The following is a 19,923-nucleotide window of genomic DNA, read 5'->3' on the forward strand; positions in this document are numbered from 1 at the left end:
CTTCTATGATCCTAGAGAGGTTGTGGCCAGTTTATGTATTGGAGGGGGTGCAGGCAGACACTGAGACCAGGGCTGCCCACTTTGCACATGTTCGGGCTAGTTTGTTTACTGCATCATAGATTTTCTATTACAGCATGAACCAGCATAGAAGGTAAACTAGCAATAAAATTATACTCACAGATGTGAATTAAAATAGTTTTATCAGCTACTCGTCTGTTGCCCTGTAAACCTAGGTACAACACACTCCAGAATACAGGGGGACCTCACCGGGGTCCTAACTGGCTGACACATTTTGAGGGCAACACCTTCTTCAGAGCCAAGTTTGGCTTTGATGATGATAGTGCTGCCTTTGAAACTCATCAGTTTGGCTCTGATGAAGAAGATGCTGCCTTTGAAACGCGTCAGTCATTTAGAACCCTGGCGAGTCCCCCTGTATTCTGGAGTGTGCCATAACTTGGATTACAGGGCTACAGACAAGTGTCTCAATAATGCAATTTTAATTCTCTTGTCTGAGTATAATTTGACTTTTTTTTTTTTTTTTTTTATTATTAAATGTTATGGGATAATGCACTAGGCTGGTGCATCCTCTTTTTGTTTGTTTCTTGTAGTAGCTAAGCAGTCTTACCTGGCCAAAGACCAAGCTCATTTATCCTTCTAGTAAAATGCAAAGTGCTGATCTGGGCTTGGTTACAGGTGTTACACAAGTCCCCTGGCTCCGATCATTCATTGTTGGGATGTAAGAAAGCTTTCCAGCATAATGTTTTACAATGGATTTCCTTGTGCACATGCAATAATCTAATTCCATTGCCTACCTACTGATTGTGATTAGACAGTGATAGAAGCAGCCATTCCACATACTGCTTTTAAACTGAATTACTGATCCTCTGCCTTGGACTCACAGCTGTGTCATTCATTCACAGAGTTCTGTGTATGAATGAACTACAAGTCCTGTTGGCCACTGTGGCAGCTTGTAGTTCACAATGAACTGCTAGAGCGCTGATGTGCTCCCTCGTAGTTCATCGATTCTTCCTACCCACTTGTCTGTATGGAGGTACGGGCAGACAGCTGTATTGAGTGTCTGCAGGAGCCTGACCTTGCACCCGCAATTCACTGATCATAGGTGCAATGCTTTGCAGGCTGCAGTGTAAAAAAAAAAACAAAATAAATAAAAATACACTTTTTTTTTTTTTTTTTTATCCGCAAAATCATGTGCATGTATTAATTTTTTTTAAATTAAGGTGAAAGCTTGGGATTGAAAGCTTTAGGGGAAGGGGGTAAGATAGGTGGCTGTCAAACTCCTTGTAGGCAACACAGGGTGCATTTGGAAGGTGCACGGGTGGCACAGTATAAAACTTTGGGGTGGGCAAGGATGCTGAAGGTTCTGTATTGCATTGTTATGGGAATAGCTGTAGTTGTAAGCTTACCCTGGCCTCTGAACCATCCCAGTTTAACGTATGAGGGGTGACAGGTACTCTTTAGGCTCCTAAGTACAGTTATTGGCAATGTTCACATTTCCTAAACATAGTGTCGCCACTTAGGACATTAGTAGTGTGCCAGCATGCCATGACCATCGTCCTCCCACCTACGTGTGAAGTGATCTAAAGACAGATGTATAGTATTTTACCCAGATCTCCTTTTTAATGTAGTAAAACCTGTTATTGTGGAAAATAATGCTATGTTTAGATTACAGAGGATGCTTTTCCACGGGCTGGTTCTGCTTTGCCTGGAATTTTACTCTAAATTACTGAACAGTTTATTCTTAGGAACTTGTGTGGAAAGCCCTCTGTTTAAATTTCCCTCACCCCTGCCTTGGCTTTTATAAGGAAGCCCATTTCCTAGTTTATTTTCTATTCTGGAAAAAAGTCTAGAAATGTGCAGCACTCCACGGTGAGTGGAAATCCAGCCAGGAAGAGAGATCTCACCATCTGGAATATAGGAAGCCAAGGGGGTAACTCATCAGAATCCACCATCATACTGAGAAGATCACTTTTGGATGAACGTTATAGTTATAACATTTTATATATATAAACGTTATAACTATAGCCCTATAACGTTAGTTTTTTTTTTCTTATGCTTTGTCATTATCCTGTGTATAGTAATGCTATCGCTGTGATAGGAATCATTTTCTAAGTAGAAGTGAATATTCTGACTCACACAGTAACACTGGGGCAGTTTGTATTGGCTTGTGCAATAACTGTCACAGCTGAAGTTGTAGTGATGTGACAGATCTTTAGCTGACATTTCTCCTGATGCCATCAGATGTTCTTGTCGTGTAGCACGCGTGATTCTGGCATATCACAGTTGTGATCTTTACAGCCTCCTATGCTGATCAGAACAGCTGAGTAATGTTGGCAGCATTAATCAAAGTACTAGACACAATTCCATTAATGTATAACTTTCTAAATGGGTTACTAATTACAAGAATTCCTATAGATCTGGAATGTTCAATATCTTCTGTTAGCTAGCCTTTCATAGTCTTATTTAAAGGGGAATTTTTTTTTTCAAAAAGTTAGAGCATACTTGGAGGTTTTCGTACTTAAGGCTGCATTCACACCTGAGCTTTTTTAGCTCATAAAACACTCGCAAAATCCCATTCATTTCAGTGGCACCTGTTCACATCTGACCGTTTTGTCACCTGAAGCAAAACGCCTGAAAAACGCCCTAAGCTCAAAAAAGAACATGAGCCTCTTTGGGGCAGATTACAGGCGTTTTTCTGCCTTTTACATTGGTGACCTGAACAAAATTGCGGTAAAAATGCATGACTTTAAAATGCTCAGGTGTGAATGCAGTCTAAAGCCCAACTCCAGGCAAGAACTTATGTTTTTTTTTTTTCCCCATCTTTCCCTCCCACCCCTCTCTCTGCCTTCAGGGGCCCCTAGCACCACATGTTAACTCTTGCCTGGTCCCCGTCACTTCCCTCAGTCTAACACCCATATTCTTTTGTGTCCTGAGATGGCCCCTCTGCTTGCCAGGCAATAGGAATGACCTATGTCATGCAGGCAGTGATGTGGACTCAGAAGAAGGAACCATCCAGGAACTAAACAGAAAGGAGAAGGACCCATCGCTGGATGATCTTGTGACTGCTGCTTATAGTGGAACTAAACCCTCCCATCTTTTACAGCCAAGGAAGCTGCCATCTTGCCGTGGTGCTGCACATGTAGTCAGTTAAGGCATGACGGTTTTTAAATGAGAGCTAATAAAAGCAGCTCTAACATTTATCACTCAAGCGTGCCTTGAATTTAAAGTGGAATTTCACTCTCTCAATCAACATTGACCATTTTTTGAATCCTTATACTGCTAGCATTAGTAATTAAATGGGAAAGTACTTTATATCATATTTACTTGTTTAAAGCCGTTTTTTACATTTCTGCAGTTTCTCCCTGGTTTGCAGGCCTAGGCAAATGATGTTCTACATCCCAGGAGTCTTTGGGGGGGGGGGAGTTTTCTCAGCTAAGCACACCCTTATGCATGCCTGAGCTAAGGGCAGATGGATTCCAGGAAGTAAGTGCTTCTTGAATCATCTGCCCTTACTCAACATGGCCACGGCCAGAAATGCCAGGGGGTGTTTTTCTCAGCCAAATAAAGCATGGAGACGGATGGATGGGTTATTTTGCTTTGAATATTAAAAATGAATTAAATAGCGTTTTGGTTTGTGGTGCTCAGACACAGTGTAGTTCTGCTTTAACTGTTTGGAAATTGTTAAATTGGTGGGTTTATTTTTTTTTTAACCTAGTGATCAGTGATAGATTATTGAAAATGAGATGTTGGTACCAGTGATAATTCAGATAAATATATACCAATATTTCTGGCTGCAAATTTTTTTTATTGAAAAATTGACGAGGGTATTATCAGTTGCCAGATGCTCCAGCACTTATAACTTCACTGTGTTTTAAAAAGAAGTACAAAGATGGTGAAATACAGAATTGTTTTTCTTCTTTTCTAGAGGATAGAGTGTACATTTTTTTTAAAAGGCTGCATGCATTTTGTAGTATACTGGAATATTAAGAAAGCAGATGCTTCTGATTTTTAATATGACCACTCCATTGCAATTATTTTCCAATAATTTGTAATGAAAATAAGTTTTGACATACAATAAGATTCTTAATAACACAAGTACCATTTCAACAACAGTGTTACAATAGTGTTACAATAGTGGGTGTCAGAACATTACATTCTGGTCATTGCACAGCTATACCAAAATTATTAAAACCACGATTGTCCCTGTCCTGAGATTAAGGTGAAGATTCCTGAGATGCCTAGAACTCGCTGATCGAGGAATATCATTCACTGTGTGCATAACAGTGTTATTCTTAACACTTATAGCAGGGCTATTTCGCCTAGCAGTAAGAAGGGTCGCTGGTTCGAATCCCAACCACGACACTACCTGCCTGGAGTTTGCATGCTCTCCCTGTGCCTGCGTGGGTTCCCTCCGGGTACTCCGGTTTCCTCCCACGCTCCAAAGACATGCTGGTAGGTTAATTGGATCCTCTCTAAATTGTCCCTAGTATGTATGAATGTGAGTTAGGGACCTTAGATTGTAAGCTCCTTGAGGGTAGGGACTGATGTGAATGTACAATGTATATGTAAAGCGCTGACTAAATTGATGGCGCTATATAAGTGCCTGAAATAAATAAAATAAAATAATAAAAAACACATTACCCAGTATAATCTAGGCTTATGCCGCGTACATACGAGCGGACTTTCCGGCATACTTGTCCGCCGGACAATCCGACCGTGTGTAGGCTCCGGCGGACTTTTTCCCAAAAGCCCGCCGGACCTAGATTTGAAACATGTTTTAAATCTTTCCGTCGGACTCAGTTTCTGCCGGAAAGTCCGCTCGTCTGTGTGCTGGTCCGACGGAAAGCCCGCTCGTCTGTATGCTGGTCCAATGGACCAGATACGACTCAAGAGCAGGGTATTGCATTTCGCGCTCGCGGCAATAGGAAAAACAAATTTTCCTATTGCGGCGAGCGCGGGGCATCCCAGGCCCTTAGGTCTGGTATGGATTATAAAGGGAACCCCCTACGCCGAAAAAACGGCGTGGGGTCCCCCCTAAAATCCATACCAGACCCCGATCCGAGCACACAGCCCGGCCGGTCAGGAAAGGGGGTGGGGACGAGCGAGCGCCCCCCCCCCCTCCTGAACCTTACCAGGCCGCATGCCCTCAACATGGGGGGTGCCCCAAAGCACCTTGTCCCCATGTTGATGAGGACAAGGGCCTCTTCCCGACAACCCTGGACGTTGGTTGTCGGGGTCTGCCGGCAGGGGGCTTATCGGAATCCGGGAGCCCCCTATAATACGAGGGCCCCCAGATCCCGGCCCCCCTCCCTATGTGAACGAGTATGGGGTACATGGTACCCCTACCCATTCACCTAGGGAAAAAGCATCAATGGTCAACGGTCAACCGGGTGATGTTGACCATGCCCCTAAAACGTCACAGTCCCAGCATGCCCAGGGACTGTGACATCATAAGGGGGCGGGGTCTCCGCCTATATAAATCACAACGGAGCGCTCTGAGAGCAGTCCAGCCAGAGAGAGCGTCGTGTCAACATCTGGAGAAGAGAAGAGGGAAGAAGACAAGAAGTCCGGACCTCCGCTGGCAAAAGAGCGGCATGAAGACAGCGGAGGAGCCGGCAGAACTGGAACACCGGGAGAAGAGGCCGGAGGGAGCGGAGAAGAAGCAACCGGACGCCAGGAGAAGAGGAACCAGAGGGACCCCCGAAGCCGGAGGAAGACCCCCCCCCCCAGAGCTGTTTAATAAATTATTTTAAAAACTTGTGTAGTGTGTTTTATTATTGACGCTTTTTCCCTAGGTGAATGGGTACCCCATACTCATTCACATAGGGTGGGGGGCCGGGATCTGGGGGCCCTCTTATTATAGGGGGCTCCCAGATTCCGATAAGCCCCCCGCCCGCAGACCCCGACAACCAACGGCCAGGGTTGTCGGGAAGAGGCCCTTGTCCTCATCAACATGGGGACAAGGTGCTTTGATGTGGGACCCCCCCTCCCCCAAGGCACCCCCCCATGTTGAGGGCATGCGGCCTGGTACGTTTCAGGAGGGGGGGTGCTTGCTCGTCCCCACCCCCTTTCCTGACCGGCCGGGCTGCGTGCTCGGATCGGGGTCTGGTATAGATTTTAGGGGGGACCCCACGTCGTTTTTTCGGCGTAGGGATTCCCTTTATAATCCATACCAGACCTAAGGGCCTGGTATGACCCGCGACGGGCCTCGCAAGGTGTCGATCTCACCGATAAAAGTGGCAAGATTGACTTCATTTTCTAGTCCCGTCGTACCCGAGTTACGTTCAAAATGAACGGACTTGTCCATGTGTGGGTAAGTCCGTTCATTCTGAAAGTCCGGCGAAAGTCTGCCGGAAAGACGGGCGGATTTAGCCCGCCGGATAGTCCGGTCGTGTGTGGGCAAGTCCGTCCGTTTTAAAGTCCAGCGCACCTGGCGGACAAAGTCCGTCGGAAAGTGTGCCGGACCAAGTATGCCAGAAAGTCCAATCGTGTGTACGCGGCATTAGGGTAACCTTGAAGCCCACTATGAAACGTGGGAACCCAAAACAGAGCAAAGTGAGAAGTTGTATGAAGGAATAGAAAAAAAAACATAAGAGAAAGAAAGGAGAAAAGAGGGAAAAAAAAAAAAGAGATTGACTGGAGATATCTAAACCAAACTTTTTCGAATAAATTTTGTTGATTATGAAGGATACTAGTACATTTTTAATTTGTCATGATCCATAAAATCTTATTTTTCATTTAATGCAAAATTTATCACAGGGTTTTTCCATGCTTGCGCTATGGTGGTCTGGTCTGCCAAAAAGATAGATGAGGGTCCTGAGATGTCTGGGCAGTTCACTCGAAAGATCAGAAAATAAGGCTGTCTTAAAATTTTTGGGTGTATTCAATCCAGTCACTGAGTAAACCAAATTGAACATTCTTATCCAAAACTGTTTGACTTTCAGGCACGTCCACCAGATGTGGAGCATTGTACCCTCCTGGCCACACCCCCTGAAACAGAGCTGATGCATCCGGGTAGATTTTAGCTAGCCTCATCAGAATGAGGTACCATCATGACAATCCTTTATAATTTGCCTTCACCAGGGAAGTTTTCAGAATTCCACTGTGCACCATGCTCGACCACTTGGACCAAACACCCTCATCTATAATCTCCCCCAGGTCCGCCTCCCAGGCTAATTGATAGGGGATGCCAACAAAGCCTGGGGAATGCCCAGGAAAAAATCCAAGCCTACTTACCACCAGCTCGCAGACAACCAATTAACCTGTCTAACAGTATGCGTTAAAAACAGGGGTTTAGTCTGCACGCATTTGCAAACGCATGCGTAAGCCACAGACCCTTTTAACGGCACCCTGATATCTGTGGTCCTAACACTAAAATAAGAGTGTCCCCATTCTGATGGATAAATGAGGGCAGGTGGACTGAAGGGGAGCCCACCCCTTCTTAAAGGTACAGGAGCACACCAAACACCCAGCAGGTAGCACAATGGCTGCAAAGGTGTTGGTGTGTTGCTGGACCAATACACACACACACCAACATGATCACAAAAAACTTGCCACCACCCTCATTTATAGCTGGCTATCGCAGTAAGCGGCATTGGAAAGCTACAAACAGATACCAACACAGCCTGGGGAATGCCCAAGAAAAAATCCAAGCCTACTTACCACCAGCTCACAGACAACCAATTAACCTGTCTAACAGTATGCGTTAAAAACACGGGTTTCATAGGGGAGTTTAGAGTCCTGATCCATTAACAGAAAATGCATCCTGGGACCGCTCAGGCATTTGTTTTCATAAAAGGTTCTAGTGGTGATGTCCCCCTGATCGTGACATACTGTCTGTAAATAATGGGTAATTTGGCAGAGCCGAAACGACTCCGTCCGGGGCATTTCCACAGTATTTCGAAAGTAAGAAGACTTTGGATTGCCCTTATGGTCTATAAAATGTGCTATCTTATATAGACCTTTAATTATTAATTCACCATGTGAACTGTTCCAGATGTTGTCTCGGGGGGGGGGTGGAGTAAGGCAAAAAAGTGGGGAACTTCCAGTCCGCCCCGCCATTTTGAGACATGTAAGGAAGATCAAGCCACTTTGCAACCTCCCTTGCTCCTGATAAATATGAAAATGAATGATTGGAGTTGTTTGAAAAATGTTGTGGGAACCAGTATCGGCAGGGACCTAAAATAATAAAGAATTTTTGGAAGAGTTGTAATTTTAATTGCACCTATTCTGCCCATCCAAATAAAAGTGTAGTTCTTCAAGTCTTCTGCCATAGAAGAGAGGACATAGTTAGCCTTATATAGGGTAGAAACGTCCGGGGTGAATCTGTGTACTCAGGGATGGGCCTTCGTACACCACCAAATGGAAAAGTCGCATGTATAGATGTCAAGGTCAAGGCAGATAGAGTAATGTCCATTGCCTCCGATTTAGATTGGTTGACCGTCAGGCCTGATATATCGCTCCAAATTTAGATAGAAGTGAAACCAGATTAGGTAGGGTCGTTACAGGGTCTGTGATAAATAAGAGATCATCCGCAAATAATGCGCATTTATGATCTCTGCCTCCGCTCAAGACACTGTGTATATTTGGATTGGTCCTGATGGCAACAGCCAATGTTTCTACCCTGTCTGGTTCCTGTCCTAATTTGCAATAGGTCCGACTTGTGGCCAAAGGCTATGATGTTAGCTGAGGGAATAGAATACATCACATTTAGTAGTGAGGGGAATTTAGGCCTAAAATTCTATTGCCTCAAAATATGGAACAGGATAGGCCAAGAGTGGAAATCAAAGGCCTTATGAAGGTCTAGTGATAACATTCCCCGTCTGGGTCCTAAGCCATCCCAATTAGAGCGAAGTAAGGATATAATGTCCACAGCCCTACGGATCTGGTCCGCTCATTGTAATTCATCAATTTAAAGGAACATGTATAATTCTGTGTGCTGGTATTGTAAACAAATGGCAACTGCCCCAAACTTTAACTGGCCTTTGCAGCAAGGAGCACATGGAAGAGCGACACACAAAAAAACAACAAGGAAAAATTCCCAGCTCACTTGCCAGCCTGCAACAAACTGAATTGACCCCGTCTAACAAGTCATGTTAAAAACAAGGGGGTTAATTTACACACATTTGCAAATACATGCGTAAGCTGCGGTTGCCACATCACTGTGATGTGGCCTGTAATGTGGCGCTGCAGCTTATGTATGTATTTGCAAATGTGTGCAAGCTAAACCGCTTGTATTTAACATGACTTTTTAGACGGGGTCAAGTGGTTTGTTGCAGGCTGGCTGGTAAGTGAGCTGGGAATTTTTCTTTGTTTTTTGACTGTCGTTGTAGACTTGTCTGTAAAGTGTTGTCCTCGGGGAAGTCATTGGCAGTCATTCTAATCCTGGATGTACCATCTAGTGAGTCACTGAGCCAGAATAAGCAAGCAGCCTGTTTTCTGGTCAAGGAGTGTGAATGGCTTAAGCATATGGGTGACAGTGGCTCCCTCATCCTGATCCTTTCTGGCTGTCTTGACTAAATAGATTGATATTCCTTTTTTTTTTTTTTTTTCCAGTTGGAGGAATTTATACAGTTATACAGACCAAAGCCAAGATCACCACAGATGAATGGGGAGAAAACTACTTCTTGATTGGCCCCTACTTTGAGCACAATGTGCGGACTCAGGTTGAGTTGATTGAGCCACCAAATCCTGCCATCAAGCGAACATTGGATTCCATGAATAGTAAAGGATGCAAGGTGAGAGTTAAATGTTTTAAATGCACCTGTATGTAGTTGAAGGACAAAGTAAGGGGTTTACTAGGGAACCTACCCCTTCACTGTTGATACTTATGTTTCACTGGATCCTTCACTGTCTTGTTTGCCCACCAGATGCCCCAGCATAATTTCTGTGTAAGCTCCTAGTTTACCCAGTGTTGCAGCCTCTCTCTCTCTGTCCAACCCCCCCCCCCCCCCCCCCCCGGGACTGGTTAGTGCATTAAGCCTCTATTCATTTTTTTGTGTTCGGCGTGTTGTGCATTGTAAAATGTTGTGTGGTTTAAGCTCCATGCACACTGGGCTTAAAAAAACACATGTTACCTTGGCAGAAGAAAACGCTCATATGGAGCGTTTCTGTACACAATTTAGGAGAGTTTAATATTTTTCTGCCAGAAAGCCCCAATCAAAAACGCAAACCAGAAGGGTTGTCTCTAAACAGCCAGAAACATGCCCACTGAGGCACTGGAGGAGATTTACTAAAACTGGTGCCCCGGAATCTGGTGCAGCTGCGCATGGTAGCCAGTCAGCTTCTAATTTCAACTTATTCCATTAAGCTCTGGCAATAAAACCTGATAACTGATTGTTTTTTATGCAGAGTTGCACCAGAGTTTGCACTCTCCAGCTTTACTAAATAACTCCCACAGTCAGTACTGAGCTGACACCAGCAGAAATGTTTCCATAGTGACACAGTCAGTACTGTATCAACACAAATAGATACCCATATTCTTAATGAAAGCTACAGTACATCTAGTGGATGTTTTACATGTTGCCCCCCTATACTGCGAAGGTGACACATTGATTGTTGCAGCAAAGATAACATATGGGTTGTTGCAACATAGTTGGCATATACATTCTTGCGGCAACAAGAAATAGAACTACCCCGACACAGAAATGCCTTGGTACTGACAGTTTCTTGGCGTAGCCCCCCATTGGCACTATGTGCAGTGAATTAACTCCTTGCATATCGGGGTAGGTGGTGACAGGCAGCAGTCTATTTGGGCATTATTAGTAGCTGTGCTCCGCTTATGGTTTCCAAATAAATATTTATGAGAAGGTATGTTGGTAACATTGGGCCCTTTGAGTCTAGGAGAAGCAGGGAGGGCAAATAAATTTAAAATAACCTGGGCAGTTGCCCATCTATCTCCCCCACATCCCTACACCATCACTACCATTTCCTTTCCCACCAACATTTCCTGCAAAATGTAATTTTTTATTTTCTTTTTTGTTTTGTGGAAAAACACATTTCAATACATTAATTGTATTTTTAGTGGGCTGGGGCAGCAAGGGTAATCTCTCCAGTGAAACCCAGACCGCAAAATAACTGACAGGAGATTTTTATTTTTAAAACTAAAAAATGTTTGAGCTATACATACTCTTAGCTATATATCCCTCAGGTTAATTATTTTATTGTAATTGTCGCATACAATCTAGCTGTCTAGACATGAAGACATATTTTAAACAGTTCTAAATCGGACATCTAAATCTGAAAATGAATACAATCACAGGAATATAGACTTGCTAAAGTAATAGCCTCTGATTGTGGAGTAAAGGTTCTCGGCTTTGTTTCTCTGAACGGAATGAATACTCAGCGGGGTTGATTCACTTAAGGCAAATAGACTGTGCACTTGCAGTTGCTTCAGGGCTTAGTAAATGTGGTGAAGCTTCACTTTGCGACAAATACCCAATAAAAAAAAAACGTATTATTGCTTGCACGCGATTGGATAATGAAAGTCAGCAGAGATCCCCCTCATTTACTAAGCTCTGGAGCAACTGCACTTGCATTCAGTCTTTTTGCCTTTTAGTAAATCAACCCCATTATTGTAGTAAGTTGCAGCCCTCTGACATGACATGCTTTAAGCCAAGCTTTCCAGATCTTTTTTAGAAAGAGGGATTGACTGTATATTCTGAGACCTTTGGAGAGTCGTCTTCCTTTTTTCTTTTTCTTTTTTTTCAAATCTGTTTATTGAAGGCAAAGTAACATCACTGATGAAAACACATGTACAAGAGATGTACATACATGGACGTTGTATGGCAATAGAACAATAAAAGTGAAAACTGTAACACAACCAGTGTCTTGTTCGTTGATACTCACATACTGACGTCACTTGGTGTGCCGAGAGGTAGCCTTGTCCACAGAGTTCAAGCTTTAAGTCCTCCAAAAGTTCCACACTAAAATTTCTCTGGACAGTTCCTGTTAATAATAGATTTTTTTTATCATATGGAATTATTTGGTTAATTGAAAGTATCCATTGATAAGGGAAGCTGATTTTCTCCATCTTAAAGTGATTGTAAAGCCTTCAGGTTTTTCACCTTAATGCATTCTATGCATTAAGGTGAAAAACCTCCTGTGCTGCAGCTCCCCCTCATTCTTGTCTGAGCGCGATCCGATCCAGCGCTGTGCACTAGTGCAGCGGCTCTTGCCGCTGTTGCTCTTCTTATTAAACAGATCAATAGCAGCAGGAGCCGGGGATGGGGCCGAATCCCACTGTGTGTGTCAATCGATGCAGCAGGTGGACTCGGCAGCGAGCCCGCACAGTTGCCCCATGGAAAGTGGCTTTCCTTGGGGGCACCCGATGAAGAGGAGGGGCCTGGAGCACAAGTGGGGGACCCTGAAGAAGGGGATCAGGGCTGCTATGTGCATAACCATTGCACAAAGCAGGTAAGTATAGGCATGTTTTGGTGTGTGTGTGTGTGTGTGTTTTTTTGTTTGTTGTTTTCAGTCAAACGTTTACAAACATTTTAAAGCTAAAGCAATCACCTTATAGACCATAAAGAGAATTTCCCTCAAGAACATCCATATATAGTGGGGCTATGACTCCTAATATAGGGTACTAAACAGGCAAATTTCAAGGAAGCAGGGAATGGGCATTGTAAGTCCTGAAACTGAGACCAGAAACTGCAATTTGGAGAGTCTTTAACGCCTTTTGGGTCCTCTGCTACTTTTCCCTTCAGTTATTGCAATTTTTAAATTTTGGGCTTTAAGGATTTCTTCTGAGAACCTACTGTCCTAGGGATTGACCGGTTTGGTCTGGTTACATGATCACTTTACTGGCTTAAAGGAAATACCTTATGGTTTAAATGTCAGTCCGCCCCAAACTGATCTTTCGGTTTTTGGTAGTTGCTGGAAAGGTGAACCACATGACCATGTCCTATTATTTCCAGTAACTCTACTGATGACATAATGTAGGTTCTTTTTAGTTCCTGGGGCTGCATACTTGCTGTGACCATTTGTATGGTTTGATTTTTTTTTATTTATATAATCTATTGTGGAGGAAAAATGAGCTTCAACAAAGGTTGATGGGAAAAGTTATGACAGGAAGGTCTTGCTGTCGGGGCATCCAGTGGCGTAGTGTGGGTTGTCAGCGCCCTGGGCAAAGAAAGTAATTTGCACCCCCTAACCCGTGGACTTTTAGCACTTCTAAGTCCCCTCCACTAGTACAGTATTAAACCCCTTAAGGTACATTTACAGAAAGAGAGAGGAGAGACTATGGCACTACAAATATCAGCATAGCAGGCTCAAATTCCTCAGCTTATCACACACAGCATGAGGAAATGTTTGTCACTGGATCCTGTCATCCTTTCTCTATTCCCCCATCCCTGCCACACACCACCAGCACCATTCCCCTCCCCATTCCCCCTATACATCCATGTCCCGACCCCTCATCCTTTCAGCTGCTCCTAGCCACCTCCACCTCCTCCCCTTTCCCTACCTCCCTCTGTCATCTGTCCTCTAGAACCAGCTGCTATCCTCTGCCCCTCCATCTCTGCCTGGCTCCCTCACTAACAGACAGCCCGACAGGTTCCCCAGCCTCACCTCAGACTTTGTCATACTCTGTTCCCTTTGTGAGCAGGGGTTGCAGGAGGAGGTGGGTGGAGCTGAGCACTAGGGGGAGGAGGAAGTTTCATCCTCTCTGAATGCTGGGGCCTCTGCATTGTGTCACTGGTTGCTAGAAGCCAGGTAGTCCTAGCAACTAATATTTTGACAGCGACAGAACTTGGAGTATCAGCTGTCCCCCGTTGGGGGTCCAGAATGTAAGAAACTACGTGGTTGGCTGGGCCATCAAACTAATTTCTGCGCTCCTATAAATGTTGCGACGGGGGCGACTGCACTGACTGTCTCCCCACGCTATACCACTGGGGGCCTCCCAGACATTTTGGAAGCCAGTGGCTGACCAGGCTCTACCTTTTGACCTAAAATATTACTTTTTACAAAAGCAGAGCAGTGTTAATGTGGTAAAATAAAAAAAATACCTACTTTAACAATAACCTCCAATTAAATTAGTATATGTGTCCCATTTTGGCTTCTCTGCAAGCCATTACTACTGTGGTGGTGCCTTTAATATAAGCAGATCTGTTAATTTCACAGAGGTTGACTTCCTTGCTGAACAGTGTTTATGAGTTTTCTTGCATGCAGTGACATAATTGTGTCTAAGCATGGCACCACCATGGAGATGATGCAAAACAGGACAACTTGATCCTGTCATTTGTACAACATTAGTCTCTTAGCCTGAGATCTGCTTTGCATCAGATCATGTGAGCTGCACTCCGCGGTAGTTTAAAAATCGTAAAAAGTTTAGTTTGGGGCAAATATTGAGTAGAAAAACAATATTTGATTTGATATGTCCACTTTAAACAAACCAGATAAAACTATTAATTATAAATACTTCTATATGACGTAAGGTTTATTCACCCAGATGGCTAAAGAAGGCCCGTAGTACCATAGTAGCAAAATGGATAAGATGGCAGGTTGGCTTTTTTACCAATGCGTAGCTGTGGGCACATACTCAAAATAACCTGAACCTACAAATGCCAAAGGTCAGTTAGGTCTTACTATTGCTGGTCTGTATTTGTCCTGCCCTTTGAGGCAAAATGTCCTGTCCTGTGACATTGGCTAAAAACATTTCTCGTTCAGTCCTCTGGTGTCCACTCCTCCCCCCTCTGTCTGTGAGGTCAGAAGCACATGTTTGAGGGCTAAATTTAGTGTTTCTCAGCCGTGACCTGGTGTTATTCAGGGATTGGGTTACTGCACACCCGAAAGGTCAACTAAAAATTCCAGTATCCTGGTTGTGTTAGGCCTTAGATTCCAAGACGAGTACAGAGTTAGGCTGGGTAATGGGGACTTTTATCATCCCAGCAGCTGGGATAGAAGATACTAGTGACAAGGTGACAGTGTGGAGGTTAGGAGGTCACAATGGTAGATTGTCCTTTTTTTCCCTCCCCCTTAAATAGATCAGCAGTGGTTTGAGTCTGATAGTTTAGAAAGTTACCCTCCTAGTCAATATGCACCATTTTCCAAAATGGCAAAAAAGATTCTCAGGCTAGTTTATAATTATAATAATATTATTATTATTATAATAATACAGGATTTATATAGCGGCAACAGTTTGCGCCACGCTTTACAATATAAAGGGAGACAATACAGCAACAATACAATTTTAATGCAAGAATAAATGTAAAGCTGTCAAATCATGGGAGCACCCTCAGAGGTGCTGGAATTTATAGTTCACCTACAGGAAAGCGTATCACTCAGTGAAAAGCCCTTCCTATACTTGTAAGATGAGCTCTGCCAAGCAAGATCGTTTAATACATGGGGTACGAGGGGAGCAGTGCAGGCATTGCCCATTATAGGTAAGGCTAATGATTAATAAGGAAGGTTTTTTTTTTTTTTTTTTGGAGCTTATGACAGGGTGTTGTGTGGGGAAGTAAATGGATATACAGATTGAAACAGAGGGCCCCCCCGGGCCCCCAATCGGGCCCTTTCCCACTGGTCCTGGGGCCCATTTACCAGCTCCTTCCCCGCCCTCCATCCTGATAGATCCCCCGCAGCAGGAGGTGGGAGGGGAAAACCCAGCAGCGCATGGAGGGGGGACCAGGAGAGGGCACACACGAGCCCCAGGCAGCAGAACAGCAATAGGGAGGCGACATGTGGCGGAACGGATTCCCTCCATTTCCCACCTGCCGCCGCTGAATGTCTGCGAGAGGAAGAGTAGGAGAAGAAGGCATTCAGCTGCTGCATGGGGGGATTGGTTCCTCTACTTGCCGCCGCCCTCCTATCCAGGCATACAGGGGGGGCCGCATAGGCCCCCTGAAGCAATTATGACCCTTGTAGGTACGCCCCTGGATTGAAAGGAAGCATATTCTGGTCTGAATATGAAATTTTTTTTTTTTTTTTTTCCTTTAAGAACTATCTGAAAAAATAGGAATTTTTATTTTGCAAAGGTGTTTTTCCCTTATCTGTAAAATAAGATTAAGAAAGTTGATGGGACTTATACAAAATTAGGTATACTCTGTTCTTTATACACATTTAGAAGAGCTATACATTAGCCTGATAATGCAAAAAGTTTTTAAATGCAAGATGTTTATTAAGTATAGTTAAAACAATTTTTCATTAATATAGCTTCAAACTGTCACTATAATCCTTTTAACCTGATAATCTACATTCATAATTTCTTATAGGTATTTTTGAGCACTGACAATTTACACTGAGCCATTTATATATTGTGCATTCACATCAGCCGATCTCAGAGCACTTATAATATGCCAGGTGCATACACGGGGAGTTTTTTGTTTTTTGTACAGCGATCTCCACTGCTGAGCTATTGTGTTCTGACAGGGGGACTGCCCCCTTGCCAGAACACCTTGATCAGCCATTGGCTGCAAGTGCTAATTGGATGTTGTTTTTTCAGCATGCCTGTTTGATAAAGCTGGTCATCGAACAGGCTGCTGTACACACAGGCCTAATGTCAGCTTCTTTCTTTTGAACCAGCCGATATTTGGCGTGTGTGTGTGTGTGTGTGTGTGTGTGTATGTGTACCAGCCACCTTAAATTCCCTATATAACATGCATACAACACACACACACACACAGGGCCAATTAACCTACCAGCATATCTTTGGACTGTGGGGTAAAACTGGAGTGCCCATGCAAGCACAGGGAGAACATGCAAACCCCATGCAGGTAGTGTCCTGTTTGGGATTTGAACCGATGACCCTTGTGCACAGCTAGGATTGCTAACCACTAAGCCACTGTGCTGTTCAAATGATGAAAGAACAACACTCCTGCGCTCAAGAGTAGTGTAATGGTGGCAGATGGATCACAGGTCCTTGATATTTACAATACAAGTACAGGCTTTGCCCCTTGAGGGTTGGGGGGAGGGGGGTGGTGGGAGACCAGTAGAAACATTGTAAAACAAAGAAGAGCGGGCACACCAGCCTTGTGCACTACCCAAGTGTCATCTTTAATAATGTACTATAAGGAAATATACTCACAAACAACTCCAAAGATAAATAAATTTCAGAGTCCAAAGTATGCACAAAGCAATCTGGTCCCCGAGACTGGTCCCAGCAAGCCGAAGGACTTCCAGATGGCTAATAAATTTCGAAGGGAGATCCCTTCATCCTCAGAGCCTCAGATCTCCCTTCGAAAGGTGTCAGCCATCTGGAAGGTCCTCTGGCTTGCTGGGAATAGTCTTTGATTTGCAGTGCTGCTCAAATGATATCCTTAATACAGCCAATTGCCCAGGTGACTGTTTGTTAATGCATACTGGTAGTGCTAATTGGATGCTGGTGCAGTTACGCATCATGCTTTGAAAAGGCTTTGATGACAGTCGAAATATCAAGTTTTCTGCTGGGAATACAGATATGTAGTTGATACGAAAACAACAAACATGCTTTTAAAATGGACCTGAACCAGTACTAATTAGGATGGATAACTTTGTTGCAAGAATGGAATTGATGTTCTGTTGTATGCTTTACCTGGTGGAGCACACAGGGGAACCTGAACATAGGCGTGGGCAGTGCCACAATAGGAACATGCAGAGACTTTGAACATGCAGAGACTACTTCTTTTAAAAGATGTGGAGATTGGATACTGTATGTAGCAAAGTCAACTGCGAGATACAAGTTGCATGCTAATACTTTATATGCATCACCTCCAACAATTATCAGGGGGTACAAGCTGGTATATCGGCCTCCTGGGATGACCATGTTATACAAAATGGCAGTTCAAGTAGAGCTTTGGCTGCATGTTTTAGATGAAAATGTAGTTTCTTGGTGTGAAGCTCTTCTTTAGACCCCTTTCACACTGCCATCGTTTTTCAGGGGCTACAGCGCTAAAAATAGCGCCTGTATAGCAGTGTTGTATTTAGGTTTTGTGCTGCCCTAGGCCTGACTAAACTCGTGCACCCCCTAATTTAAAAATGACCCACCCCTTCCTGTCAAGGCCACACCCCAATGTAAAGGAGAACTCTGATGTAATAGGGACTGCTGCGGACTCTGGTGTATTAGGGAATTCTGGTGTAAAGGGTCTCTGGTAAGCGCAGCCCTTTCTCTACAAAAGAGCCCATAGAGCTCCCCCTTACATTGCGGCCAGAGACTGCGGGCATGGCACAAGGGAAGGCCAGAGACTGCGGGCATGGCACAAGGGACGGCCAGAGACTGCGGGCATGGCACAAGGGATGGCCAGAGACTGCGGGCATGGCACAAGGGACGGCCAGAGACTGCGGGCATGGCACAAGGGACAGCCAGAGACTGCGGGCATGGCACAAGGGACGGCCAGAGACTGCGGGCATGGCACAAGGGACGGCCAGAGACCTGCAACCATGTGCATTGCACGCAGTTGCAGCACTGTGATACTGCATTTAAGGGGTTAAAACAGGCATTGTGGAGGCAACTTATTGCCTCTTCACTGCATGTCAAATTCCTCTGAAAAGAGTTCCGAGCATGGATTGCTTTTCAGAGGCATGTCAGTCCTTAGCGACATTGTGAACAAGCATAAAAAAAAGCAGTTGTGATTGTACAGGATTAGGGAGGGACAAGAGTAATGTACATACACACACATGTCGCCAGCAACACCCAGGCACCGCCATGCTGCCAGTAACACCTGGGTACTGCCATGCTGCCATCCCCGCCTGGGCTCCGCCATGCTGCCATCCACACCCACAAAGTGCCGCCCTAGGCCTGGGTCTTGTTGGCCTAGGCCAAAATACAGCGCTGCTGTATAGTGCCTGAAAAGAGCGGCTGAGGGCTTTCACACTGGAGCGGTGCGCTGGCAGGTCGTCACAAAAAGTCCTGCCAGCAGCTTCTTTGGAGCGGTGAACTTGCCACTCCTCCACCGCTGCTCACCATTGAAATCAATGGGGCAGCGCTGCGATACCGCCGGCAAAACGCTGCTCTGGCGGCGTTTTGCGGGCAGATTTAACCCCTTTTCGGCTGCTAGCGGGGGGTTAAAACCGCCCCGCTAGCAGCCGAATAGCGCTGCTAAAACAACGTTAAAGTGGCGCTAAAAATAGCGCCGCTTTACCGCCCGACACCCCCGCGGCTCGGTGTGAAAGCCGTCCTAATGTAGATTATTACACTTTGAACATTGCCTTTTGCTTTATTGAATAGGCCTAACTTTATGTCCCTTTTATGTTTGTTGTGCTTAGTACTAATCATTTTGAGACATCCCAGGGATTGTTGTGATTCCTGAAACATTACAGACCACAGAGCTCGAGCAGCTGCTTCCGCCATCTGATTTAATCCTAGGAGTTTATTTCTCAGGCTCCCACGTGCATTACAATCCACTATACAGCAGTTCATTTTAGTGTTCCTTCATTCAATCCTCTTTTGCAAAGTATTGAGTATGCTTCTAGATCATGTCTGTTTTATATACTAATAAAAAGCTTGCAACCTTTTTTAGTAATGTACAGTATGTTTAAAAATGCATTTTAAATAAATCAAAGAATAAACCTGAACACACAATTACAACCAGAATAAAAATGTTTTATATTCATATTTAATATTCCCAAATGGCCAAAGGAACACTGTAGTATTGAAAACTCCTATAAATATAATACAGCAAAAGTTTATATTCGGGATGAGACAAACTGCCCTAGGTTCAGTTTGAGCATTGTCCAGAGAATTTCAAAAATCCATCCATCCCAGATCCTTAAAGTGAAACTCCACTACATGTGAGCACCTCAAACCAAAAATGCAATTGAATTCATTTTTAATATTCAAACAAACATTACCCATCCATCCATCCATTTCTCCATGCTTTATTTTGCTGAGAAATCACTTTGAAACCCCCCCCCCCCCCCCCCCAGCATTCCTGGCTGTAGCATCTTGAGTAAGGGTAGATAATAATTCATGTAGCATTTACTTCCTGAAAA

At 44.3% G+C, this 19,923-nt stretch overlaps 1 protein-coding gene across 2 annotated transcripts in view; it reads left to right on the forward strand.

Annotated features, from left to right (window-relative positions):
- GYS1 (glycogen synthase 1) overlaps nucleotides 1-19,923 on the forward strand; it is a 102,985-nt gene that overhangs the window by 23,765 nt on the left and 59,297 nt on the right. For both annotated transcript variants that reach the window (XM_073602826.1, XM_073602827.1), the window contains exon 2: nucleotides 9,574-9,755. In XM_073602826.1, the coding sequence (XP_073458927.1) occupies nucleotides 9,574-9,755 (182 nt within the window). The remainder of the gene's footprint in view (nucleotides 1-9,573; nucleotides 9,756-19,923) is intronic.

The sequence above is a fragment of the Aquarana catesbeiana genome, linkage group LG10 (genome assembly GCF_042186555.1).
Source record: "Aquarana catesbeiana isolate 2022-GZ linkage group LG10, ASM4218655v1, whole genome shotgun sequence".
Taxonomy (NCBI): Eukaryota; Metazoa; Chordata; class Amphibia; order Anura; family Ranidae; genus Aquarana; species Aquarana catesbeiana.